Source organism: Alexandromys fortis, unplaced genomic scaffold (assembly GCF_014885135.2).
Source record: "Alexandromys fortis isolate MF-2015 unplaced genomic scaffold, M_Fortis_MF-2015_v1.1 scaffold_111, whole genome shotgun sequence".
Classification (NCBI taxonomy): Eukaryota; Metazoa; Chordata; class Mammalia; order Rodentia; family Cricetidae; genus Alexandromys; species Alexandromys fortis.
The window spans coordinates 1363781-1391099 of NW_026067996.1; the positions used below are offsets into that span (position 1 = coordinate 1363781).

General features: G+C 48.1%; 1 protein-coding gene across 2 annotated transcripts; it reads right to left on the reverse strand.

The window, feature by feature from the left end:
- Positions 1-819: 819 nt before the first annotated feature.
- Xpc (XPC complex subunit, DNA damage recognition and repair factor) lies at positions 820-27306 on the reverse strand. 2 transcript variants are annotated; one of them, XM_050160242.1, is made up of 16 exons: positions 27122-27305; positions 21273-21483; positions 19236-19345; positions 17509-17629; positions 16018-16102; positions 15260-15417; positions 14701-14821; positions 13322-13411; positions 11666-12526; positions 9979-10139; positions 7886-7967; positions 4345-4479; positions 4097-4266; positions 3533-3626; positions 2716-2805; positions 820-1810 (listed from the first exon to the last, which is right to left on the reverse strand). In XM_050160242.1, exons 1-16 carry the CDS (start codon positions 27213-27215, stop codon positions 1595-1597), a joined length of 2799 nt encoding a protein of 932 aa, XP_050016199.1. In that variant the 5' UTR covers positions 27216-27305; the 3' UTR covers positions 820-1594. The 2 variants fall into 2 exon arrangements, with proteins under 2 accessions (XP_050016199.1, XP_050016200.1); XM_050160243.1 differs by lacking the exons at positions 820-1810; positions 2716-2805 and having other exon boundaries at positions 4072-4266; positions 27122-27306.
- Between the last annotated feature and the right edge of the window lie 13 nt (positions 27307-27319).

The window sequence follows — 27319 nt, forward strand, 5'->3', positions numbered from 1 at the left end:
TCGTTCTTTAAAGAAAAACAGCCATTAGACTCAACCGATCAGCTATTCATTGCTGCAGGTGGTTTCAGTTCTCTCAAAAGAGCAGCTCAATATTCCTTCTTTAAGCCTACTCTGTCTTGGCTTTATTTAAAGTAAATGACTCATGCTTCACCAACTTTGAGAATGTGCTAGAAGCAGCATTGGGTTTGAGTGTCACAGGTCAAGTCTGCCCCTACTGGCTCATGGTGTTGTAACTGTAAAATGGGGACAGAGCCTATCACCATACACGGCTGTAATGAGTGAACAGGCTGAAGCCCAAGCGCCAAGTACACGGCACCTCTTGTTTCCTCCTGTCTGAGGCACTGCCATGCTGTTACCTAGCAGGCAAACTTTCCAAACCTAGCGTGGCACTGCCATCCCGCCTTCTCATAGCTGACCCCTGCCAGAATAGGTTACATCTCCAGAAACATGGCTATGCCTAACCAAAACCCCCCAAATGAAATCCTGTTTAGGAAGCCTGTCAGGCTCTGGTGCAGGAAGTGTGAGAATACGGTTTCCATGGTGACCCTAGTCTGTTTCTCTACCAGAGTGTCCAGTATGAGTCATAGCCCAAGTGTTTTGTTTGTTTGCCTTGGTAAGAGTGACTCAACATTTTAAAGACTCAAAGATGAAGTAATATTGAACACAGTCACACACACAAAGCTTCCTCGGTGTGCAAAAGGGGTTCCCAGCCTCCATGAAAACAATCCTGAACTTTCTCCAAGTCTCACCACACACACAAGTCTCTGTTACCTAGATCCTCTTAGCTGGTTAAAACCCGAAAGAAAATGCGCAGCCCAGTGCGTTTAGGTAAATGCTTTATTTTCTGTTAAGATTTTATTAAAAGGGCTTTTTCTCCTGAGTAGATGGCATATACCAGCTAAGTAAATGTATCCAGAACTAAATAAAATGTAGTCTAACCTTTTACTAAACGTTTTCATAATTCTCCCTTTGCTTTCCCTTTCTTGATTTTAGCTCGTTCTAATCTTCTACTGTAAAATCAATCCCAAAATGCCTTGACAAGAGATGGCCTGCCCCTCTGACAAAAGAGCACCAGGCAGTATTGGAAACCTGACTTGGAAAAAGTAAGCATAAAAAGTCAATGCCCTGGGCCTGGAGGAGAGGAGAGCAGAGCATCCCAGGTGTGAACAGCATTAAAGAAGGAGGGTATGTCCTCAATGCTCCCATACCCAGAATTTCCCAGTGATTTCTATTTAAAAAGCAAATGTAAAAAAACAGGCAAGGCATGGTGCCATATGCCTGAGTATCAGCCCCCATTTTAAGGCAGGGAGATTTTGAATTTGAAGCCAGCTGGGGCAACAGATAAGACTCTCCAAAACAAACTCACATTTCCAAAGACAGGAATACGAAGGTCCAGGGTCAGAAAGTATCCCCTAGGAAAGTGTTCCAAACCCCAGAGTGGTTCTAGGTAGCTTCCAGCACCTCATGGGGATCTGGCTGGGCTGGCATCAGACCTATCTGCAGCACAACTTCTACTTGGCCTGTAGTCCCCAGGCCATCAGCTGTCTGCCATTCTCAGCAGACAAGAATTGCCCCCTGGCCTGGTGAACACTCGCTACAGCTTCTCGAATGGGAAGAGATGGGAAGCCTCTGCCGCCCGCCTCTTCCGGGTCATCTTCCGGTACTCAGGCTTCGGCTCTTCTTTAGCCTCTCGGTTTTGTGGCCAGGAGGCAGCCAGAACTCTGGCTGTTTCTGCTTGTGAGCTGGTCCCTTCCTCTTCATCAGAAGAGAGTCCACCGCCAGCATTTCCATGGGGAACTACTGCCTCACTCTGGGGGGGAAGACAGTGCAGGGGTTACAGTTAATGGTTAGCTGACTTTAAAAGGCAGCAAAGTTCCCCAGAAGAATCCAGTCTTGAGTCTGGGCCCCTTGGAAGACAGGGTGTGTGTGGTGCTGGGAGGGCCCAGGCTGCCTTACTGGCTTTCCCCAGCCTAGGAGCTCACCTGAGCCAGGGGCTTAAATGAGAACCGCAGGTGGAAAGAGGGTACCCAGGCACTGACAAACAGTCACCTCACCCTGACACACATGCATGCTATTTCCAACCACTCAGTGCTTAGGCCCCACCTTCAGCACTAAGGGATCTAAGGTGGTACCCAGAGGCTGGCTAGGTGAGCGGGGTGTGTGTGTGTGTCCTGGATAGAAAGGGAAGGCAGCATGTGGGTGGCCAGGAGCCAGATGAAGGGTCCATAACAGAACTCAAGAGAACACATGACTAAAGTGTCTTCAGCAGGCAAACAGGCGATGGGAAGGGAGACAGATCAGAAAGGAAAGAACATTTAGAGCACGACCTAATGAGTCTGTCTTAGTACCCATCAGACAACTGCTCTAGGTTCTGCCTGTACGGAGATGAGAGCCCTCCCCCAACCTAGCACTGTAGACAAGGACTGCAGGTGTGTCGAGTGTGCAGGCCCGAAGCTGTCACAGTACTAGGAATCCTGGAAGCCAAGAAGTGCAGACATAGAAGGCCCAACACACCTGAACTGCCTACATGGAACTCTGCAGCACACTAGACCCAGCACAGAGGTCCATGTCAACAGGACACAGGGCAGGGCAGGAGCAGCTAGCTAGAGGAGACAGGCAGGCTTCCTAGTATAAAGCCACCTATACTGTGATGTCACAGAATCTGGGCCCGTGACTGAGCGGTAAACAGACTGTCTACAAAGGCCCCGCGCTGACCTTGGCCCCATATCGGAGTTGCAGCCTCTCTCTGATGAGCAGTCCTCTGACCAGCAGCTTCCAGTTCCCCAGTGCCCGCTTCTCCTTTTTCTGCAGGTAGAAATAAAGGGAGGAAAGGTGAAGCCATGGCATCATCAGAGAAACGTTAAGGCAGAGCCTGACGTCCTGACATCGTCTATGCAGTTCAGCTTGGAGAGTCTTCCTGCCTGGGGAGATGCCCAGTCGTTAAAACACTTGCTGCAAAAATAGAAGGACAGAGTTTCGGTCCCTAGAACTCACATAAATGCTGTGTGTATGGACAGGCCTGCCTGTAACTCCAGCTCAGAGGGTGGACACAGGATCCCCAGAGCAAGCTGTCTGCTGTCAGCGAGCTAACTCTTCCTTAGTAAGGTGGAAGAATGAGGAGGATTCCAGATATTAACGTGGGCCCCCACAAACACACGTGCACACACCACGATAAAAGGGAAACAGGGTCTCCCATCACAACAAGTCTTGCTTCCAAACCAACAAGTCAGATTTAGTAAGTAAAGTCTTTTATAATCATCACTGACTGGAAGGCAGCGATCAGTCTAGGACCTGGGCCTTCCAAGTCAGAGCTCACAGTCCCTGAGCAGGCAAGTGGGGGGCAGGACAGTGGACATGGAGTGTGGGAGGAGCTGTTTCACCCAGCACGCACCCGGAGGATGCCCTCCACTAAGTCAGAGCAGCAGAAGAGCTAACACGGACTTTCCCACCTTCCGGGATGCACGAGTGGCCTGGGCAGGCACCCCAGCTGGACCTTGCCACTCTCCTCCAAGGCCCTACCCACACCACTCACCTCCTTCTCCTTCTTTTCAATGATGGCCTGTTCATTCTCCCAAGCAGTCAGCAGCACGTCTCGGAATTCCTCACAGACAACGTAGCCATCAGTTCTGTGGAGACAGTAACACAGATGAGCTCCCTCAGCTGCTACCTACTCTGCCCTTCCTCTTCCCTTGTCCAGAAGCCAGTGGCCCTTTCTGAGTACTTGGGGCCCTGATGGACATTCCTGGCCAGCCAGTGACAAATGCCACCCATGCAGGAGCAGGCTTGTGGGAACCTGTGCCTCTTCCTCCACAGCCCCTGCCTAAGTGCTAGAGAGTCCTCAACCCTAGTCCCCACTTCACACAGGAGAGCTCAGGACCTAAGGAGGCTGATCATGGTTTCCCCAGCCTGGGACCTACACTAGGGGGCAGTGCTTCAGTCTACAGTACCAGGACACTCATGGCACTGGGTCTGCTGCTTCCTGTTAGAAGCTGGGACTGATTAGAGAATAATGCTTACTTTAAACCCAGAGCCAAATCTGGAAAACAAGTGTCACCAGCCTCAGCCTCCCACCTGCCACCGAAGGCCCCTCACGCACACTGGATGGCAGTAGCCTCCGTGGAAATCGAAGCCAGTGATGGCCTGCACGCAGTCGATGCCCAGCTTGCGGGCCACACGGTGCAGATTGGGCAGGTGCATCTGGACACAGCCGATAGGCATCATGCTGGGCAGGAAGAGATACACGTTCCCAAACTCATTCCGAGGCACCTGCAGAGATGGGCATGCCAGGAAGTAGCTGGATGGAAAACAGAGCAACCTATTCTGAACCCCCAGAGTTGTCCTTACCTTCCCATCTACGGCCACAGGGGGCTGATACTCCTCTGTCTGCCAGTGACCATAGAGGGCCAAGTCATTGTAGTCATGCAGCTGGGGCTCCGAAAGCCGGGCTTTCCGGGCACGGTTGGAGAAGCCTTTCACCATCTACTCCAGAGGAAACAGCCAGGTTGTAAGAAAGGCTTTCTGCTCTGGGCACTCGGTCCACACCAGGCACTGAGTGCTGTCAATCTGAGAGAAGTGGGCCTTCACTAGCCAGTTCCTGCGGGGCACTACATGTTCTCAGGGCTGCCTCTTTCCTTCAGGGAGGGGAGGCTGAAACAGAAGTTCACTCAGTAGCCCAGGCTGGTCTCCAGCTCCTGATCCTCCTGCCTCAGCCTGAGTCTGGGATTACAGAAATGCCATCATGAAATGCCTAAAGCACAGCTCATGAAGGCTTTTTAGTTTGGTCCTAAGTTCTGACTTCCATTACAGTGAAAAAGTGGCCTTAGAGATGAAGCGACTTACTAAAGGTACCACGTCTTATAGGTGACAAGAGCCAGGATCTAGCCCAGATAACTCCCTGCTCTCTGCAGAGTGGTCAACAGCTGTCTACCCTAGTGTCACCTGTGGAAAGCGGTGTCTATTCAGGACCCACAGTGCACAACAACATCTAGCAGCCAGGACCTAGATTCTTCCTAGGGAGTTAAGGGGTGAAAGGAGAGGAGTGGACACCAGTCACATAACAGACAAGAGCAGAACAGGCAATGGGCTAAGGATCAGCTCCTGGGCCTGGGCACATAGGCTGTTCTAGTGTAGGGGTCACGTCAGCAAGCTTTGCTGTAAAGGGTTACATGTGGCCTCTCTCATCCTTTAATTCTTTTACTTTTAAAAACCTTTGAGAAAACTGGCCAGGCACTGATAGTGCACGCCTTTAATCCACACACTCAGGAGGCAGAGGCAGGTGAATCTGAGTTTGAGGCCAGCCTGGTCTACAGACAGAGCTCCAGCACAGCTCATGCTACACAGAGAAACCCTGACTAGGAAAACAACAACAACAATCCAAAACAAAACAAAACAAAACAAAAAACATCTTTGAGAAAACCACTCTTTAGATGAAGTGCTCACCAAAAGGGACACTCAGGTTTGGTATGGTCCAAGCGACATCTTGTACACCCCTTGCAAGCCTAATCCTCTAGGCATAACCTCTCAGCCACTCCTGGGGGACTCGGCAGACTTGGTTCTCACGGTCTCCTAAAGTAGCTGTATGCTCTGGTGAGGTTTTACTTTAACTTGACATGACTTAGAGTCAACTTTAGAATTACCTTGATCAGACTCACCCTCAGCTGTCTGAGACTGTCTTGATTAATGACTGATGTGAGAGGGTCCAGCCTACTGTGTGTGCACCATACCTGGACAGGTGGGTCTGGCTATGTAAGAAAGCTAGCCCAGCAAGCAAGCAGAGCTCCTCCATGGTTACTGCCTTCGATGACGGACTGTGATATGGAAATGCAGGCCAAGTAAGCCGTTCCCTCCTGCAACCTGCTTTTGATCATGGTATTTACCACAGCATCAGAAACACACTAGGCCACTGTTCATCTAGCAGTGCTCAGTGAGGTCAGTGGGCATCTCTTATGTGCCACGACAGCAATGGTTGCACAGATGGGGAAGAAGCAGAGCTTGCTGACAGAGCTCAGTCTGTGCGGGAGGTGTGAGGAATCCAGGGTAGAATGGGAGCAGACCACAGCAAAGCTGATCAGAGCACAGCTGGAGGGAAGGGGATTGAGGACCCCAGGACAGAGAGAACAGCTTCATCTGGGGTCTGAGCATGGTCTAAAAGGGAGGAGACAGATGCTACAGCATCAATCCTGCACCACGTGAGGCCACTGACTGAAGTGATGGGCAGAGAGGGCAGGTGTGTCACAAAGGTCACTGTGTCAACAGAGCTGTAACATAGGGAATGCATTTGATCTAGGAAGACAACTTGAATGTTGTTACTCAAGAAAGAGACACTGAGACAGAAGTCAGGATGATGGAGATCAGAGCAAAGGGAGAAATCTGGGGTCATTCTGTTACATGAATAATGAAGGGACTAGTCGGAACTGAGATACTGGAAGTTACACACAGAATTAAAAATAAGGACTATATAAAGGTTAAATATCTCGAGCCAGGTGGTGGTGGTGCAGGCCTTTAATCCCAGCACTCAGGAGGCAGAGGCAGGCAAATCTCTGTGAGTTTGAGGCCAGCCTGGTCTACAAAAGTTAGTTCCAGGACAGGTTCCAAAACTACAGAGAAACGCTATCTTAAAAAAAACAAACAAAAGGGCTGGAGAGATGGCTCAGAGGTTAAGAGCATTGCCTGCTCTTCCAAAGGTACTGAGTTCAATTCCCAGAAACCACATGGTGGCTCACAACCATCTGTAATGAGGTCTGGTGCCCTCTTCTGGCCTGCAGGCACACACAGACAGAATACTGTATACATAATAAATAAATAACCTATCTCAGATATTTTTATATATTTATATACTTAAAACATATTGAAATGCTATTTAGAATAATTTAAATACTTTTTTGTGGTTTTTCTATGGGTACTAAAAATTGTAACAGCCCTGGCTGTCCTGGAATTCACTTTGTAGACCAGGCTGGCCTCAAACTCATAGAAACCCATCTGCCTCTACCTCCTAGGTTTGGGGTTAAAGACGTGTGCCACCATGCCCAGCTTTGACTACTAAAAACTGTAAATGTGTGACTTTTACTGTAATCCACTGGATAACACTAGTCTGGGAGGGGGAAGGCCAAAGGCAGATCCCAGCAGGCCTCTGGGTCCAGCAGACCAGCTCCATGCACTCAAGTCACTGCTGGCAGCAGCCATTATTGAAACCTGACACCCCTTCCCACCAAGGCTCTGATCTGCCAGGGCTCTGCTGTCATCGGACAAAGAGCAGTAAATGGGCATATAACGGCCACCGGCCACCGTGATCTGCCATTGTGATTGAGCCAATGCCTGGAGAAATGGTTGTAAAGCCTTGCTGAGTGCATGGCCCTCACAGACAACTGACTTGAAGATGTCATACAGTCAGAGCCAAGGGTTAAGAGCAGGACCTGTGAGTCCTATTGGCAAGTCATATCCTGTCTGAAATCTAACTTTCTCATTTGTAAAACTGGCATTGTGATATTGATTCCTAGGGTCACTGAAATGCAACAGATCACATATAAGCAAAATGCTTGGTAAACTGTCATGCAGGGCAACCAGGCTAACAGGTTTCTCCATGAAGCAGGGCTTGTACCTCAAAAGTAACCCAGCAACCCAGTTCTAACCTGCTGGCCTTCAAGTTCATAGCATGAGTTTCCGAGCTACTTTCTGGCCTAAATTTCTTACTTGGAAAACCTATTTCCTATATATGCCTTATTAATAAATAATCTCCTCAAACCCTGCTCAAGGCAAAGAAAAGGCTATTTCCAGTGGACTTTCTGACTGGGCACTCCTATCCAGCAGCGCTTCCTCACTACCTCTCCTCCCAGCTCTTGCTGCCAGTAAGGCCTCTCTCTCCCTGCTCCCTGCAGGCGGCTGTTACCTTGTAGGGCACTTCTCCAAGCCGCACCACTCTTGCTTGCTTCAGCCATGTGTCCTTGGAGTGCAGAGTATGCACACAATCCCTAAGGGAAGACAAAGCACACACTCAGTGCACACTGTATGGATGAAGGACCTCTGGGCCTCACCCGAGCCTGTATGTAGTTGATGTGGGCACAGCCTTGCTAATTCTCCTCCCAGGCTTTACCTCCCGCGTGGAGGAGGCCCTTCCTGCACCACACAGTGCAAAAAGCCTCACCCTCAGACTGCCTGTGCCCACCTGCGGCCCTTACCCAGCTGGAGCTTTCTTCCAGAGGTTCTGTACCTAGCTCTTTGGCTGCCCTTTTCCCAGGACTGCCATCCAAAGCCTATGGTTCGAGCTCTCTCTGTGGCCTGTAGGATGAGGTGAAAGCCAGCATGAACAGGTGGCGGCACTCACCAAGGAGTAACTGCTGAGGGCTGGGGACACTGGATATGTGGTCAACTCAGAAGAGGACTATAGGAAACTGCCTGAAGGCGCGAACAGACTGTGGTGGAGGAAGATGCATATGCAAGCAACAAATGACTCAGGGCCTGTGCTTAGGGAGGTCACCCTGGTTTCACCACCCCGAGCTCAGAGACGTACCACAGCCTACAGTCCTCCACTGCCAAGCCTTCTTCAACAGACATGCCCAACACCTCTTCAGCTTGCATCGAGTCTGCAGACATCAGGAACCTGCCCCACAGCCTGAGCTTTGTTCATGTGCTTTCTACTGCTGTTTATCAAACCTGCAGCCAGTGCAGCCCAGCACAGCATGAGGACTCATCCGAGGGACTCAACTCAGGCCCGCTGCAGTCCCTTTCCACCTTCCTGAGTCTCAGCAGCCTGTGATCTGCCAGGACAAGCAGCCCATCCTCTACCTCACGGGGCTGCTGCTGAGGTAGCATTTCCTGTTAGGGTAGAGGCTCTGCCCTGCCTGCACTCCCACTGGAGTCAGATCATATTTGACCACCCAAAGGACTTCAGACAGGGAGAGAAGGAAGCAGGCAGAGGCTGATGGGTAGGTGCCCCGTAGATACTCCTAAGAAACATAGCCAGGAAGTACACACAGCACTCTTAGATTGAATGGTAGCATCCAACCATTAGGATGGCTATTACCAGTTAACTTCTAGTAAGGGCAGGGACTGGCACCACTGTGTACTGCTGGGGGGAAGGTGAATGCTGTGGCCACTGAGGAAACAGTTCAGTCACCCCCCCCCCCCCACGCACAAATTTCTGCAGTATGTAAAGCACGGACTCAACTAACACACAGCAGCATCACTCCCACAGCCGAAAAGAGGGCCTGAGCATCCACTGACACAAACAAACAAAACGTGGCCTCTCGGGCAGGGAATACACTCAGTTTTAGGGAAGGAGAAGCCAGCAAGATGACAGGGCTCAAAGCAGGACCTGTTTCCCATCAGAGGACTACACCTCAGGCTGGGTCTCTGCATTTCTTTCCTGTGCCTCCTGTTTCCCATTGTTTAAATTAGCAGCCCCTATGCTTTGGTTCTTACACGTCAATGTTTTCAAAAATCCCATCTTTTGTTTGTTTTCTACTGCTACTGCTCAAAATCTCTGCTTCTATTTTTCTCCCTCAGCTCTAAATTCTACTCGTCTTTCTTCGGCTTTCACTTTGTAAATATCGTACATTTGTTTATATTTATAGGCTTTCTGGTGGCTTCTTTTGCCTGCAGTATACAAGCATACTCTTGAGGACACAGTTCAGCAGCACCAGGCAAACTCACCGCCAGTACCCGCCTCCCAGCTTGTTTATTACAGGCAGGGTTTGTCATGCCTGTGGGTGTGCCCTCAACTCCTTCCTTTCTCTGCTTTGATGTATTAGAAGAGGAACACTTTTTATGGTCTTGTATTTCAACTGTCCCACATTTACATAATTTTCCCCACAGCTTCTTGCTCTTGGTCTTTCACTACATACTTTGATTTTTGAGTTCTAATTTCTTCTTCACTGTACATACATACCATGGCTCACCCCTGAGAATACTATTAAAGGAGGAGCCTATGCAACAGCTGCTAGTCCCAGGCCACCAGGAGGACAAGGAGGATGCTTCACACACCTGGAATAGACAGCTTCTCCACGACAATACCCAAGGACTGCAGCTGTCTCAGGGTAGATGGCCTGGAATTTCAAGAGGTGGCGCTTCAGGGCATATAGAGGGTGGTTCTTATATGTGCCAATGGAAGTGGGCAAAGGCTCGTCCAGGTGCTTCGCCTGAAACTGCAAAGGCCAGAAGGACAGTGGTGAGCATGTTCCTAGACAACGAAGAGGGTATGAATGGGCTGCTATACGAGAACCCATTCTGACAACAAACGTTCCAGACCCATCGGTGACCTGGTGACATTGCCAGGCACTGTGGCCGTAATGTGTACCAGCATCAGAAAGGCACCTGTCTCCAATCCTTAGACACCTTAAACCTTAGCAGAGCAAGCCCACACTACCATAAGGCTGGACCTCAGTGACATCATCATTTTATAGCAAAAGCAGGCCCGAAAGTTTTACAGCAACCACCGTGCAGCTTTTCTGAGATCCACACAAGTCTTGTACGTCACTAAGAATTCTGGTTATTAGTAGGAAATTCCACTGCTTTGAAGCAAACGCTGTTTCCCAAGCTGGCTTAAGCTTTCTCTTGGCATCCCTTCAAAACACTAAGGAGCTCCTACAGACTGGCACCGCTTAAGGATGGAGAGTGATAAGGGCATATAAGCCAAATAAACCCTTTTCTCCCCACGTTGGTTTTGGTCATTGTTTTGTCATGGCAGCAGAAAGCGAACTAGAACAACCATGGAGCAACTAAGGTGGAGACAGCTGATTGGGCATCCTGACACTTCAGTTAGGTACAACGCTACCTACAGGATTCCCACTTAGCCTGTCACCACTGAACAGGCAACTCCACATGGGCTGCCGTGTACCCCCCACGGCACCAAATGCTGCACAACCTCATGCTCTTCCTATCCTGAGTGGGTGCAAATTAACCTCTGACCAACGTGGGCGAGTTCTCATGCAGAAATGCAGAGTTCCACCCAACACAGGACTGCTGTACATAACGACCCTTTCCTTGCTGCCAGGGTTCATTCTTGACACAGCTGTGTTACATTTTAGAAGTCTCTAAACTTCTGCCTTGCCTGACTTTTGGGTTGGCTATAAAGAGCGTTCTGTGTTCCAGGTCCCTCCCTTCCCAGGAGACATGTTGTATTTGTGTGAGGTGTATCTGTGAGCTATGCATGCACATGGAAGAGGTGTGGCCACACCGGGATGAATTATTCTCTCTCCCTCAGTGGGACCACAGAGCTTGTAAAGTACCTTCAACCTCCAAACTACTAACAAGGTAGTAAGTAAAGAACAGACTTCACACAGCCCTGGGTTCAAAGCCTAGCACTTGACCACCTGGCTATTGAAGCCTTTTACCAATAAAACCGTGGCAACACTATCACAGCAGCGTGAGCGTGGAGAGCAAGTCCGCAAGCAGCTTTCCTCCACTATTCTTGTCTCTACTCCTGCTTGAGTTCCTGCATTCAAGATAGACTATGCTATAGACTGTGATGGGGATGTGCAAGTCAAATGTTGGTGTGATAATTAAATATAATCAAATATAAAAGTACATATTTCTATGGGTAATATAAATGTATTCAGAAATATAGACCTAAACCACACTAACATTTCAATGGACTGCTGGGCATAGTTATGAGCAGAAAAGGGCGGTCTGATTGCTGCCAAATGTTGAGCCTGGGCGGCCAGTGTCTTACCTCCTGATCTTCCTCCTTCTCCCTCTCTGTAAGCGGGCTCTGATAGGGTCTCAAGGTCTCAGTCCACCACTCAGCATCAACGCGGCACTTGCGGGTTGTGGTCATCCAGGCTGGGTCATACCTCTGAGTGACATCTCGGACCCAGCCATCACTGTCAATGCCTACAACATAGGTCGTGGGTTTGGTGGCATATCTGTAACAGGTCAAAGGCTGGCCCACGACACCGTGCACACAGTCCACACACACCCACTTTGCCTGTGGTTCACAGAACACCTCCAGCCACTGGTCTACACCAGCAGCTTTCCCATCTCCTGTCTCTTCGCCACCACTGGAAACCTTCTTGCCTCTCTTACTGCCTGAAGAGCTCGAAGACGCTGCTGGAAAGTCTGGTGGTCCACGCTGTGTCTTGGAGGCACTCTTAGACCTGGCCTTTGACCTCTGACGAACTGGGGCCCTCTTCTGCTTCCGCGGGCCGGGCTCACCATCCTCATCAGAGGAATGCTGGCCTTCTCCACTGGAGAGTTCGAAATCAGAGCCACTGCCTGCGTCTTCACTCCCACTCTCCTCTTTGTAAGACACCTTGGCAGTCACCCGCCGTGCCCGCCTGTGCGCACGCCTCTGGGTTTTCGGCTTGGCTTCCTCCCCCTCACTGCAGGAGGGCTTTGTCCGCTGCCTGCTGCCCGCAGTGGCCTTGCTTCTCTTCCCTCCGGCATCTGCCCGGTCACTGTCCTCAGAAAAGGTTTCTTCTTGTTTGATTCTTTTGCTGGTCTTGGGTGTGTTGTGGCTTTCTGGAACTTTACTGGAAGTTTCTGAAGAGCCTCCAGGGCTCTCTAACGATGTTTCCGTGGACAATTTCTTCCCCTGAAATAGTAACATATCTTGGTACTCCTGGGTATCATGCTGTTGTATGCCTATAAGTCCAGTACTTGTGAGGTGGAGGCAGGATGATCAGGAGTTCAAAGTCATCCTCAACTACAGTGAGTCTGAGGCAAATATGAACTACATGAGACTTTCTCTCAAAAAACAGAGCGGGGAAGAGAAAAGAAGGGAGAGATACATTAATTTTGCCATTCTCTGTCTTATTTGTCCATAATTTAGCTAACTCATGATAATCAGTTTCAGGCTCAGATGACATGACATCATTCCTCACATATTTCAAAAGGCAGAGTCCTTCACCCAGCACCCTCCACTCTGCTAATGCGGATGGGTGACTCTCACTGGTTCACAGGCTAGAAACAAGAGCTCGGAAACCAGTCCTCTCCCGGATGACTCAGTGCACACCAAGCTCAGGCTGCTAAACACCCAGTTGTGTGTCCATCTCCTCTAACACAGGGGAGTGCAAAGCAGGCTCAAAGGAGTCCAGGCGGTATGAATATCAGCTCTTAAAAATATGACATCGTTAGGCTGGCAAGAGAGCTCAGTGGGTAAAGGCAGCTGTTGCCAAAACTGACAACCCGAGTTCAACTCTTGGGACTCCACACGGTGGAAGAAAAGGACCAACTTCCACAAGTTGTCCTCTGACCTCCACAGGTATCACGATACATACACAAATGTAAGGTAAATATAACAACAACAAAAAAAAGGATACTGGCCAATTTTCTCTTAAATGCATGATTTCCTCACTCTTCCTTTCTCTAGATGCCCCAAGGGCCTCACCTTTGCTGTAGATGGCTTCAGTGGAATGGGCTGTAGAGACAACACCAGTCGGGTGAGCAGCTGCAGAGCCCGAAGAATCAGAAGGAATATCTACAATGACAAGAGGATATACCTGACTGAATAGTGTAAGGAAGCTAACCCAATGCACTCTGCTGCTCGGACAGGAGACGGTGGAAACCACCCCAGCCCAGGACTACCAGCCCTTGGGACACTGTTGTGAATGACACTGCAGAGACTCAGCTACACAGGAAAAGTCACTATTTTCCTAAGGATTACATGTAAATAGAAAGACTATCTCTATACCTGATAGCACCTATCACTGCTACAGCTTGTCAGTCTCTTCCTGCTTACCCATCTTTTGATTGGCCTATAGTCAACAAGTGTTATAAGTGTGATTAAAAGAAAATAAAACGAAATAGTCATGGAAGGAAACACGCTAATACAAATGTCGCTAGGTCACACATTTGCTTTCTGTGTTACACTCTCCACACTGAACCTTTTACCTGGAGGCCACAGCTCTGAGTTATTGACCTGTGAGATTGGGAACTGCTCCCTCAGAGATAAGCCTTGTGGTGACAGGGATAATACAGTACAGCAAGGTCTCACCAGACCCTCACACTAGTTCCTGACCACTCTCATCAGTTACTACATACAACACCTGGTGAGAGACCCACGTGAAGACCAGAAATAAGAAGGAAGGCTGTCTCAGAGCCATGTGACCATGGAAAAGCTATTACCTGTGACAACAACGTGTACAGCAGCAGTCATGTGGTGGTGGCACACATCCCTAATCCCAACACTCAGAAGGTTGAGGCAGAAGTCATGATTCTGGGCCAGCTTGAGCTGCATAAGAGATCCTATCTGAACCAAGCAAGAGCTGAAGGAAGCAGCTCATTGGCAGAGCAAGATTGCCACCCTCAAGTACCTGGCTCTAATCCCTGGCATCTCCCTACAAAATTGTGAAGATCACCAAAGACAGAGAAAGACCAAGAAACCATCCACAATCTGGAAGAAATTAAGGGAATCGACAACTCAGTGCAGTGGGTGTCCTGGAACAGAAAAGGCGAGGCCAGGCATTGTCTATAGTCTGGCGGGCGGCACTGCACCCAAGGCAGCTTCTCAGTTCCTTGGAGATAGGCCTGGAATGAATTAGCATCTGCCACTAGCTGAGAGGTGTCCCACAACTCTAAGAAGCTGATGAGAGAAGATAATGACAATAACAGTACCTAGCATATTAAGTTCTTCAAAGGAAAATCTTGGGAGGTCTAAAGAAGCCAGGTATTTTCAAAGTCCGGTCTCTGTGCAGGAAACAGGCATCCTCCAAGGATGACACCATATTTCATTCCCGTTAATGAGCAGTGCACTAGAGAACCACTTACATAGACCAACTCCTCCTCATCCCTCGCGGAGTAAATGGCGATTCTCCTCTCCAAGGTTGTCTGCAGGCTGTCCTGCTCACTGGCTGAAAGGTCCGCATTGACTGTGAAGGTTCCAATGAACCTGGGGAGACCCAAGTACTCCTTTACATAGCGCCAAGGTGAAGGAAAAGTTCTAGTCTTTTACAGCCAACAAAACCAACAGCAAGTGATTCTTAGACTCACCTACTTGCATTGGCTCTTCTCAGACCAACTAGCTAAAGCTGACCACCACTGAAGACCTAACTCAGATGCCATCTACGTGGGCACCCTTTCCAGACTGCCCACCTGAGGGAAGTACCCTGTTTCCTGCATTCCTCTGCCTCAGAACTCCTCAAACACAGTGTATATGGGTTTCCTGCCAGCCTGGACTCTCTTCTAGGCAAGGGCCATCCCAATGCTTCCTTCTCCTCAATGTTATGCTCCTTTCTGATGTTAATTGACCACTAAAGAACTGGCCTGAACCAGCCCAAGAGAAACCCAACTCTATATCCTAGCTCTGGAGAACAGTAGATGGCCTTACCATTTCACCAGGTTTGAGAGGAAGATGGTGTCCCTGTGTTGAAGCGGCACCTTGGTAAAGCAAGTTGGGATGATAGAGAGGCCAATGGCCAGCAGATCTGGCTCACGGCAGATATTATTTCGATAGAAGCCGCTGGCCAGCAGGCACAGCAGGTGAACCTGTGGAGGGGACAAAGGGGCCTGTGTGGAGGGACAGCTGAAGATAGCAGGGATACTGCTGCCAAGTGCAGATGTTTTGTGGACAGTAAATACTGGCTGTGCTTCTATACACAGCAGTACAAAGGCTGGCATCAGCCATATCCCACGGCTTTGTGTCTCACTCCCTCAAAGAATTCATCCGTTCAAAATAATAACTTTTCCTATCAGCAGCAGCCCCGTTCACAGGCACACTACAGGATCTCCAGGTGAAGTGTCCTGTCACCTGGGTCTGCTGCGGTGAGGTCAGCGGGGAATGTGGGAGGGAGACAGACTGCTCAGAGCAGCAACTGGAGGCCAGGCATGACTCTCCCTGTTTTCCACTCACCCTCCGCTGCTGGGCACGCTACCCTAACTCCCGCCCTCCAACCTCTCCCTTCACCAACCTACTGCAACGACAATAAAGCGGTCTACTCTCTCCCACGTCCACACAAACTCTCCACCTCCTGCCCTCAGCACATCTTTCTTCTCCACCTCCTGTAAGCCTGGCCTCTGGGGTGGCACCTAACTTCACACAGGCCTGTCACCTATGGACCCGCTCTTCCTGGTCCTCCTCGCCATCACCTTGTGCATGTTCTCCTGAACTTCTTTATTGAAGCGCTTCAGCATCCTCCGCAGGTACGTCTCAAGCTCCATCTTTATCTTCTCACTGAAACACAGTGAGAGACCCAGGACTGGAGCTGGAAACCACAACCCCTCACCACAGCATGGGAGTCGCTCACCCCGTTCCCTATACAAGGCTGTGCCACTCAGTCAAATCAAGCGACCACCATCTATTCCTTCTCAGGAGAGAAATCCTGAGTGAGTGCTGTCCTGAGTGAATGTGTGCTGTTGATATGGGCATGGGCATGGCCCCAGACTCATGGGAAAATGGCAAAGCCACCCCTTGCCCACGAGACTCAAAGAATTGGCAAAGGCTTCACTTTCCTCGGGGTGTTACATAACATCCTTGTTCCTATGGATGTTAATAGTGTATGCAGAAAATGCCCACCAACGTTCCCCACCATGTTTACAGCCTGAAGACAGCTCCCCTACAGCTCCTACTGAGATAACCTAAACCTGCCCCCTTGATCCAGATGTACACTATAAACCCTGCCACCTAGTATATTTCTATGTAATAACTCCGCCTCCTTGTTCAATTCTGTGTAATAAACACACTGAGCTTTTGGAGGATTGCGCTTTCTCTGTTCAAGATCCTAGACCACATGTCTGTCTTTTCTTCATTTCTTTCTTGCCCCAGTCTGGTCTGTCCCTGGAGTCATGCTGGATGCAACACTTCCCACCTGCAAACTGCTCACAGGACCCTAGGCAGCCCCTGGATGTAGTGTTTACATGTGTAAACCCACTCTTGGACATTGTGCAGCCCACCTACCAACCCCTCCCAGCATGCTATGCCTTACCCACAGGTCTCAAGTTCCCTTCCTTCAGAATCCTGACTTTCTCCTCAAACTACCACACTGACGCTAAATTAAAGAAGGCATTTACATGACTATTCTGCAAAATCTTTCACCCGGGGCTCATTGATCTGCAGGAAAACCTTGCACTTCTTGAAAGATACAATGTCTCCCTCCTCCTTGCTTAATAACAACAGAGTGGACCTCAGTAGTTAGCATGTATGCTCCATTTTCCTAGGTCATCAGAGGCTACAGAGGAACTGTGCACCCTAGGAAGGGTGGGTGCTCCTCCACAGTGGGCGCCATCTCAGTCTTGTAGTGGTATGTGGTAGGGAAGGTGTGAGTACCTTGTCAGCCAATAGGGATTCAGGTCTTGGATCTTTCACTCACTGGTTAAGTGGCTCCTAGATTGTCACTTAAGCTCTCTGAGCCTCTCATTTATAAACCTGCTCAGAGGGTCAGGTAAACTGAGAGACAAAATGCTCAGTCCTTGCCACGCACCTCCATCTCCCACCCAGACACCCAGGTGTCTCCTTTCAGTCCTTCAGGCAAACCCAGGCTCTCCCCTGTGGCTTCAGACCACTCTTGACATGCAAAGGCATGCTCCATGCACCTGCTGTCTACTTTCAGGACAAGAGCAAAGAAGAAGGGCCCAGCCTACCTTTTCTTACGTGCCTTCGCCTGCTCCGGTGTTTCAATTTCTATCTCCACTGCTTTCATAGGCAGGACAGACTGTGAGGTGGAAGAATTTTCTCCCATGTCCAGCACAGGCTCAGCAAGTTCTACCAACAGTAATTTTAAAAGTTAATAATAATAATTGGGACTGGAAAGATGGCTCAGTGGTTTAGAGCACTGACTGTAGAGGACCCAGGTTCAATTGCCAGCACCCACATGGTAGTTCAAACCATCTGTAATTCCAGTTCCAGGGGATTCAACACCTTCTTCTGGTCTCCACAGGCAGCAAGCACATCGTGTACAGACATATATGCAGGCAAAACACTTATACACATAAGTTAAAGTAAATAATAGCTAATACATGGAACAATATCAGGGTTCTGCTGGGGAAAAAAAACAAAATCAGGAATAGACAGGTAAGCCCCTGAGATGCCCAACTGTTTATCTGATAAAACTAGAATATTCTAAAAAGAGGCCAGAACTTTTCAAAGCAGGCATTGCTCTACAAAGCCAAAGAAGAAAGAAGGAAAAAGAAAGTGTTACGTATGGTGGCATATATCTGTAGTCCAGCACTCAGCAGGCTGAGACCATAGGTCCTACATCCCGGGTCAGCCTGGACTGCACAGCCAGTTCAATAGTAGAGACCTTACATGAAAACAAGGGCCAGGGGCTGGCAAGATGGCACGCATCCTGATGACCTGACTTTGGGCTAGATCCCACAAGGTAGTAGAAAAGGACTCATGAGAGTTGTTCTCTAAGCTACACAAACATCTCACACTCACTCACACACACACACACACACACACACACACACACTTGAAAACAAAAACAAAAAAAGGGATAGGAGTGACAGTTCTGTGGCAGAACACCTTCCTGGTATTCCTAAAGGTTTAATCTCCAGCACCAGAAGTAATTAATAAAGGTAGTACATGGTAGAGGACTTTAGAGTAATAAAAAAAAAAAAAAACTACAAATGAGTAATTTCTAATCTGGACCTAGATTAGGAAAAAAGCAAACAACAGAGCTATAAAGAGTTTTATAACAACTGAGGGTTGTTTTTCAGTTTTTGGGTGTGATGAGGTTGCTCTGCCAGATAAGACAGTGCTATCTTCTTGGGAAAAGAATGCTACAGGATTTCTGAAACTCATTTTCAAATAGTTACCGAGAGAAAGACAACATTAAATGTAAAGGACCAGTTTTACAGACTTCTCTCATTTCTTGGTAAATCTGAGCCTTGTCCAAATAAAATGCCGAGGGCGCGGGCATGGCCCACAGAAGGAAGCAGGGACTAACGTTAGCTACCACTCTCACGGTGTGGACTTGGGGCTCGGGCACCTGCAGACTTCCTCCTCAAATCCTGCAGCCTGACTGGGCACCATTCATCCGCAAGCAGTTTACAGAACGTTGCCAGTAAAGAAACATGCCTCAGACAAGTAAAGGGCTTGTCCTCACAGCTATGCAGAGTCAGGATTACGCAACTCTTCCCAGCTGCACGCTTCCTCCAACATTGTCTGTTTAGTTTCCTTATCAAAGCCACTAGAGGGAAAAAACACAAGCTTCCTTGCTAACCCAAGGAATTTTGTCAGAAGAAGTCCTGATTGCAACTGTATTTCTTATCTTTGTTTCAAAGAAACATAACAAGATGGCAGCTAGTGACTGGCTCCAAACAGCAAACAGACTCTAGCAGTTAGGGAAACAAGATAGACATGTTACCTTCCACCTCCTCCCAGTCATCCTCACTGTCCTCATCTTCATCGCTGTCTTTGTCCACCGCCTCTCTCTTTGGATGCTTCTTTGCCTTCTTGCGGTCACCTGGAGACTCCCTGTATGGATCAAAGATACAGAGGCTCACATCCTGGTGTCACACCCAGGATACGCAGAATCTACAGGATTTCTTCTCCTGTTGAGTGCTGCAATCATATCCATGGTGATGATGGACAGCCGGCTCTCAGAGTCCTAAGCTATGCGGTGGGAAGAGCTCAAGTATAAGGTTACTCTGCTACAAAGCAAGACCTCTGTTTTTAAAACAAATCCAGAACTTATTAACTCACAATCCATGTGGGGGGGAAATGCTGTGCCTTGAAATGGTAAGGGCAAAATTAAAGCCAGAGTCACAGGAGTCACAGAAAGCTGAGGTAACTGTACACACATGCACATAGCTAGAGGCCAGAAGAAGAGTTTCACATCAGCCGAGCAGCCTGTGAACCAACTCAGAGAATGCTTTTCTACCGTTATGTAGCCCAAGGACACTGAAGCTGGTACAGCTCAAACAGGATAAATAAGGTGTGATCACACATGGACTCATAACCAGGATCAGACTGGGCAGTTGCTAGTAGGGGAAACCAATGCAGATAAGCAGCTAGCTAGACAGCAGCATGCAAGGTAAATAGTTGCTAGAATGTTGACATATTTCTGCAGATTCCTGTATAAATCCCGTCTGCAGTTCTGTGTAAACATTATGATACTTGGTATCAAGAGGAAAAACAGCCAAGATTTTAGCACAGGCATTTAAAATGACCTCAGTCTTGAGCTCCAAAAACATTTTTGGTTTTGTTTGTTACTTTTTTCTCAATGTCATGGCAACAAAATTTCTCCCATGTCAAAGAGTAGAAATACTTCTAAACAACAGGCTGGACCAGTCAACCCTCAGGTAAGAGGAAAGGGGCTCCCGACTGTTTCTTGGTAGCTCTTGACCAATCTTCGTGTGGATATCCCCAGAGATGGAATTCAACACCTGAGGGGGGGGGGGGGCAACCAGGAAGCATATGAACCACGGAGAATCTGTCTGCTTCCCCTTGCTCTTCCGCTGGCCCACTACTGCCCTCTGCTGGAATGTAATCCCATCAAGGACAGCAGGTTAGATTGATTTAGAAGCAAAGGAACCCTTCCCAGTTTTCCTCTATTCAACTGCCCATCAGCTTGCTGAGGCTGGATAATGAACTAGTCTCATGTTCACTGTCCCTCATACCGAAATACGAATATTCACCTACCACAAAGGCCCTCAGCATCTGGTAAACTACAGGCTCAGCCCCAGATGCCACAGGCCCTATGAACACAAATGAAGCTCACAGTTCCGGCTGAGACTAGAGAGGAGTGATATCCCTAGAGGGTAGCAAACCTGGGCACACGGCATTGTTGTAACTGTTATCTGGCAGACATACCATACTCTTCAGCAGCAGCAGGACACGGAGCAGAAAAGACCAAGAACTTGTGGAAACTAGAGCTGATGGCCTCAGAAAAGCATCAGAGGGGACAAAAGGACTCCAGGTAGAGGGGAACAAGAGCACAACACAGGGGACAGGGCCTGGAAGTGCAGCTCAGCAGTTAGTGCTTACAACACAGGAGGCCTCGGGTCTGATCACCCAAACTAGGAAGAAATAAAATAAACAAAACTAAGGGCAGCAGAGGACAAGAATGTGCCCAATGAAGGTTCAAAGTCCAGTTAGGCAGCAGTTGCCAGTGCCAAACACCAGGATGGTAGGAAGTCTCTTACCTCTCCATTGAGTATCTGTGAAGTTGAAAGAGCACGGGACCAAGAATCAGGAACCCTGAATTCTATGCCTGAGTATGCTATTAGTTAACACTCTGTGAGCTGCCACTGAACTCACCAGAAAACTGAGATCTCCAGCTCCTGCTTGCTGGTCTGGCTCTCTCTGGAAATGCTTCTTCCCACATTCCCTCAGAGAGCAAAGGACACCTGCCATTATCCTCGACTCTCTGACGGGAACACCCCATGCTTAGCTATCTCACCTGAAATCGTCCCCGTTGTCTCCATCACTGAGGGCTTCCTCCTTCGGAGCCTTGAGATTCTTGGGTTTAGCAGTGGCTTTGGTCGCTTTCTTTTTTGCAGGACCCTTTCCGGGGTCTCCTGGATCACTGCAGCCTCTCTTCCTCTTTCCTTGGGAAACTTTGGAGACAAGGCACTTCTTTGGGGGTTTCTGTTTCTCATCTTCAAAGTCATCTAGGTAACAACACAGAACAAGAGGAGGTCGGGGAGAGGGAGGCAGTGTGACTTAAGGGCAAGGGTCCCCACCACCACATCTGTCATCCATCCCCTGTTCACCATCCTGTGTCTAGGCAGCACACAGTGCTCAGCTTTCTCTAGGGTCACAATAAAAACCAAAGATGAAATGCAGAGCCCCGTGTATGGGAGGGAAGCGCTACCACCAAGCTACACTACCAGAAGACTTTCTTATTCTACTTCTCCTAAAACAGCAACCTCCCTATGGCTAAAACTCTGAATTCCAATCTCAAAGGAAATGTAAGGGGAAATACTGGAATCTACACCTTTGCTCATCAACCACCTGCCAAGACCTAGTAGAACCTACTACTCTCAGGGGAGACGCTTCCAGCTCACAAACCTCTTTGCATCTTACTTTTACTATTCTGTTCCTGCCATATTTGAAATCGAACTTTGCTCAAAGAGCACTGCAATATAACCTAGATGGAGCTTCTATACCAACCGCCTTAGCAGACTCGAGAGTTAGAACAGGACTGTGATGTTTTTAAACTACTTGCTATCATCACCGGTGTTTAGATACCAAAAGGTTTTCGATTTCTGAAATATCTGTATTAACTTTACAGGTTGAAATGATCAATAAATCCAAAGGAGAAACAAAGCTTTCCCACAAATCTGCTTCAATGGGCTTGGGAAGTAACGTTAATCAACTTTGATTAAAACTGGTGGTGGTGGCGCATGCCTTTAATCCTGTACCCAGGAGCAGAGGCAGGCAGATCTCTCTGAGTTTGAGGCCAGCCTTGTCTACAGAGCGAGTTCTAAGACTGCCAGAGCTACCCAGAGAAACTCTGTCTCAAAAAAAGGAGAAAAAAAGAAGAAGACAACTCCAAAACGGAGTGCAGAATTAAGCTGAAATATCAAATTAACCCATTCCTGTCATTCATGGTCTGTTTTGATGACTCTCTGGGCATGTATTCATATTCTCAGAAAAGGTATTTTTGCATGGATTGTAATTTAATTCAACTAAAAGTTACATCAAACAAATATTTGTTTTTATGCTAGGTAAATCACTAATTCTTGTGTCCTTTTTTTTAAAAAAAGATTTCAAAGACAGGGTCTAAAAATTCTCCTGCCTCAGCAATGTCCATGTTTTAAACACGTTGATTACAATAACGAACAAAACGCTGAGAAAACAGTTCCTGGGCACCCGCAAACTTGCCCTTTGAAGGGCACAGGGGCTGCTTCTGTGTTTCGGGAAAGTGGAAGACGTAAAGGGAATAGAATTAGATGATGCTTATTGTTTCTATTTCTGTGACAAAACACCACTGCCAAAGCAACTCGGGGAGGAAAGGGTTTATTGGGCTACACCTCCACCAGCACTATACGTCCCTGAAGGAAGTCAGGACAGGAACTCAAATAGGGCAGAAACCTGGAGGCCCAGGAGCTGATGGAGAGGCCATGGAGGATGCTGCTTTATGGCTTGCTCCCCATGGCTTGATCAGCTTGCTTTCTTACGGAAGGACCACTGGACAGGGAAGGCACCAACCACAGTGGGAGGGCATCAATCATTAATTAAGAAAATCCTTACAGCTCAGTCTACAACTGGATCTAATGGAGGCATTTTTTAAATCGAGGTTCCCTTCTCTCTGATGACTTTAGCTTGTGTCAATCTGATATAAAACCATCCAGCACACTTATAGTTATCAAAATTTCCCCAAACTCTGAATATCCTGGGGAACATGGTGGTATTTACCTATGATCCAAGCACTAAGAGAATGAGGAAGGATATTGCCAAAAGTCATAGGCCAGTCTGGGCAACAAAACAAGAACCTGTCTCAAAAAATGAACCAACCAAACCAAACCACAATACCCTGAATATCCTACCATGAGATGATTAACTCACCCTATGAAATGTAACTTTTTGTTGTTGTTGCTAAGGCGGATGTGGGGAGCCCACAAGTCTACAGTAACTGTGCAGCAGACAGATCTATTGGACTATCATCGAGAAGTGTATACGCACCCTCTACTTGGACTAACCTGTTTTTGCACAGCTATGGGGACATCTGTCCTTTGGATAAGCCACTGTCAATTCTGTAAAAATCTTGTGAAATTATGGCATTTCTCCCTTCTCTAGTCTCCCAGCAGTGTATAAACCTGACTTTTCTTGTAGGGCAACTGGATACCTTACCCACACCGTCAAGCCATGGTGTGAAAAGGATTCAGTCAAGTCCTTGTTCTCACAGCCAAAAACTACATAAAAATATTTCCCCACAAACTTTCTTTATTGGCAGTCGTCACTGATAAGGAGCTTCATACAGGAGGTAATATGTCTGTTCTAACAGCAGACTCAAGAAGATGTAATCTTCCAGTCTTCTGCTCTGACTTAACAGGCAGATAAATATTCTATATTTACCCTTTACCTTGGTTTTAACTAACATAGGATCATAACCCAGGAAATTAACTGTATTATACAGGAAAAATGCCTGAGTTGCTAAAACTAGCTTCAGAGAGAAAAATTCTCACCTGGGCACCCTGCTGCAGTCAAAAGCAGGATCCCCAGAAGAGATTCCGAACCCCGAGAGAGCGCTGAGGCTGGTACTCAGTAGCTCTCTCTCGATAGGCAGGGTCTTGCCATATAGCCTTGACTGGCCTTGAACCTATACAAACCAGTCTGGCCTCAAACTCACAGAGACCTACCTGCCTCTGCCTCCTGAGTGCTCTGACTAAATGTGCATCACCATGCCTGGTTAATTAAATCATTTTTAAGTCAAAGGAAAAAAAGACATAGCAATGATGTTCATCATGAAATGTTGTTTTGGCTGAGTGTGAAAAAGCACCGACAGCGAGGAAATGAAGGAAATGGACCACAATTCTGCGCTAGTAATCCCTAGAGGGCAAGAACAGGTGGCTTTTCCGTAGTCTCTGCTGTTTATGTTTTGCATGATGCAGGGGAGTAGGGAAGTCTCTCAACACATCTCCAGAATAGTTTCCAAAATTAAAAGTTATCTAGCAGGCCTAATCAGTCTCCTTGAGCTCAATGTCATTTAAGAATTACCACTGAGGCAGTTAGCCTTTAATCCCAGCACTTGAGAGACAGAGGCAGGTGGATCTCTGTGAGTTCGAGGCCAGCCTGGTCTATAAGAACTAGTTCCGGGATAGGCTCCAAAGCTACAGAAAAATCCTGTCTCAAAACACAAAACAAAACAAAAAGAAGAAAGAAAGAAAGAAAGGAAGGAAGGAAGGAAGGAAGGAAGGAAGGAAGGAAGGAAGGAAGGAAGGATTACCACTGTGGCTTCCTTATTGAGCTACTGAGACTTAACTTCCCAAGGCATTTAGGATGAATTCAAATTCCTTAGTTTTATTTTCAGGCCGAGGTCCCTGTCCTGCAGTCACCTCAATTTCCACCACTCACCTCTTCATACTGTGTCTAGCCATGAGTCTTTAAGCATCCTGTTTTGCATAGGACACCTCCCTCACCACTACCAGACTTCCTGTGAAGAGCTCAAAATTACAAACAGTAACCGACTCCAGTACTTGGATACCAATTCTGCCTCTTCCCCAGACCATGGCAGTCTGATTAGAGCAACTATATTTACTCATCACCACGTGAATTTACTTTTCTTGTTTTTCTTTCTCTCTGTTTAAATCTTGTCATGTTGACCTTATTTGCCTCCCCCAAAGAGTATCAGCATCCTAATAGCAGGACCTTTGCCTGCTTCTTTTACTAGTACACTCGCAGTACTAACAGCAGTGGCTGGAAATCACTGAATACACAGAGAAACTAATGAATTTCCCAATGAAGACATTAACACAGAGAAAAAGAAAACATGACGAGGAGCCTGCTCAGCAGCAAGCTGGGAGACGATGTTCTTCATTCCCAGCCATCAAAAGGAGCCAAGCCCCATCTTCATTTGCATGCACGGGCGTGCTCCTCAAATCTGTGTAGACACTACCTGACTGGCGGACGCCACACAGCAGATACTCAAGAAATGTCCTAAACGAGCACATGAACAAGGAGAAGCTTAAGAGTGGAGTAAGCGAACTCCTCTGAAGTTTAGGAAATACTATTTCCTAGTAGACGGTGAATTTATAATTGGTACCTAATCCGATGCCAGTGTTGGAGGAGCCACAGGGTGGGTGTGGGGGCCACTAAACTAGCCAAGTTTTCTTATCTAGCTATTTTAGAAGGTCTAGCCACCCTTTCTCTAGCAGCATGCATTTGCATATTTAGAAATGTTTTTGCAGGACAAAAGGTATGGCTCAGCAGTTAAAAGCAGTTGATGCTCCTCCAAGAGAAGCTATGAATTTCCAAAATCCAAAGGGGAGCTCACAACCTTTTGTAACTCCAGATCTGGGGGATCCAACACCCACACCGATCTAGCCGCTGCAGGCACGGGCCACACATGGAGCACAGACATGCATGCAAGCAAACACCCATATGCATAAAAAAATAATAATGTAAACTTTTTTTCAGGAATGAAAACAAGAGGAAGAACAAAATAGGATAAGGAGGGAAATGAGCCTTGTTTTTATGACACTCACATTTTACTCAAGCAATCAGAAATGAAGATCACTGAGATCTCATTCTCTAGAACGAGAGGCTGACAGGGCAGTAACTGATTCTGTGGTTGAGGGTAACTAGACACGACTACTTTAAGATGATCATGGAGTGTCTCAGACCTCAAGTAGAGAAGAAATTAGCCCCAGCAACTGTCACGAAGAACATTCTACGCTAAAGAAACACCAAAGACCAAGCCTCCAGAACAATAAACAGTATATCTGAAGAACAGAAAGGTGGTCACTAAGAGCCAGGCATGCTGGCATCTGTAATCTCTGTGATCAACAGGTTGAGAGGGAGAGATCCAGAACACCAGGCCAGACTGCTGTTTAAAATAAATGGGAGGAAGTCAAAATAAGAGTATCTGGAGAGAAGACATGCTAAGTGAGGTAGATGCTATACATGGAGGGCACAAGTCCATGAAGGTTTTAGGTAAGAAGAACGAGGCATATGAGGTTTTGTTCTTGCTCTACATCATCGGGGCTGCAGTAAGGAGACCCGATGCCGGGGGGAGGCCAGAAGAGGCAACTTCACCCACTCAACAGAAGCACAACATGGACAGGATATCGAGCTATAAAATAAAAAGATTGGGGACAGATTTCGGTGATTCCGAAGCGGAACTGAACTTGCCGACGAACTGGAAGTTAAGAAGAGGAGGGTTTTAATAGGTGGGTAAGGTTGATTCATTGAGATGGGACAACCGGGGAAAGGGTATGTTTAAGGGAGAAACTGTAGTTTTTGCTTTGTTCAAGACCAAGGTAAGAAGCGCATCCCAAACCTGGGGCCGGACTTACAGTGGATGCAACTTGGAAAGAGATCCTCGCACTACAAGGTCTCCCTCGGTCCTAGTTTTGGTATCTCTACGGCACCGGGAAACTGCGAAGCTTTCCTGCTCGGCCCTCAACACTTGCCAAGAGGCTGGACTTGGCCCTAAGGGGTTACGGTGGGGTCAGGGCTGACTGTGGAGGCCTTTGGGCGCCGCGCATCCGGCCGTGGAGACCTAGCTGCAGACACAGATCCGCCCCGTCGCCCGCCCTAGCCTCCGCCACCATCGTTTTGCACGCCGCAGACTCGGTCTCTCACCCGCTTCGCTCTCCTCGTGCCGGGCTGCTTTGTTGTCCTCGGCTTCCCGGCCGCGCCCCCGCCGCCTTCCACCTGCAGGGCGCTTTCGAGCCATGCTGCCCGGCAGCGTCACTCCTGACTCCCGCGTTAGGCTGCAGCGAGTCACTGCGTGCTCATTTCGCCCCGAGGCGGGCCATGTCTGGCCGCGCCCCCTAACGA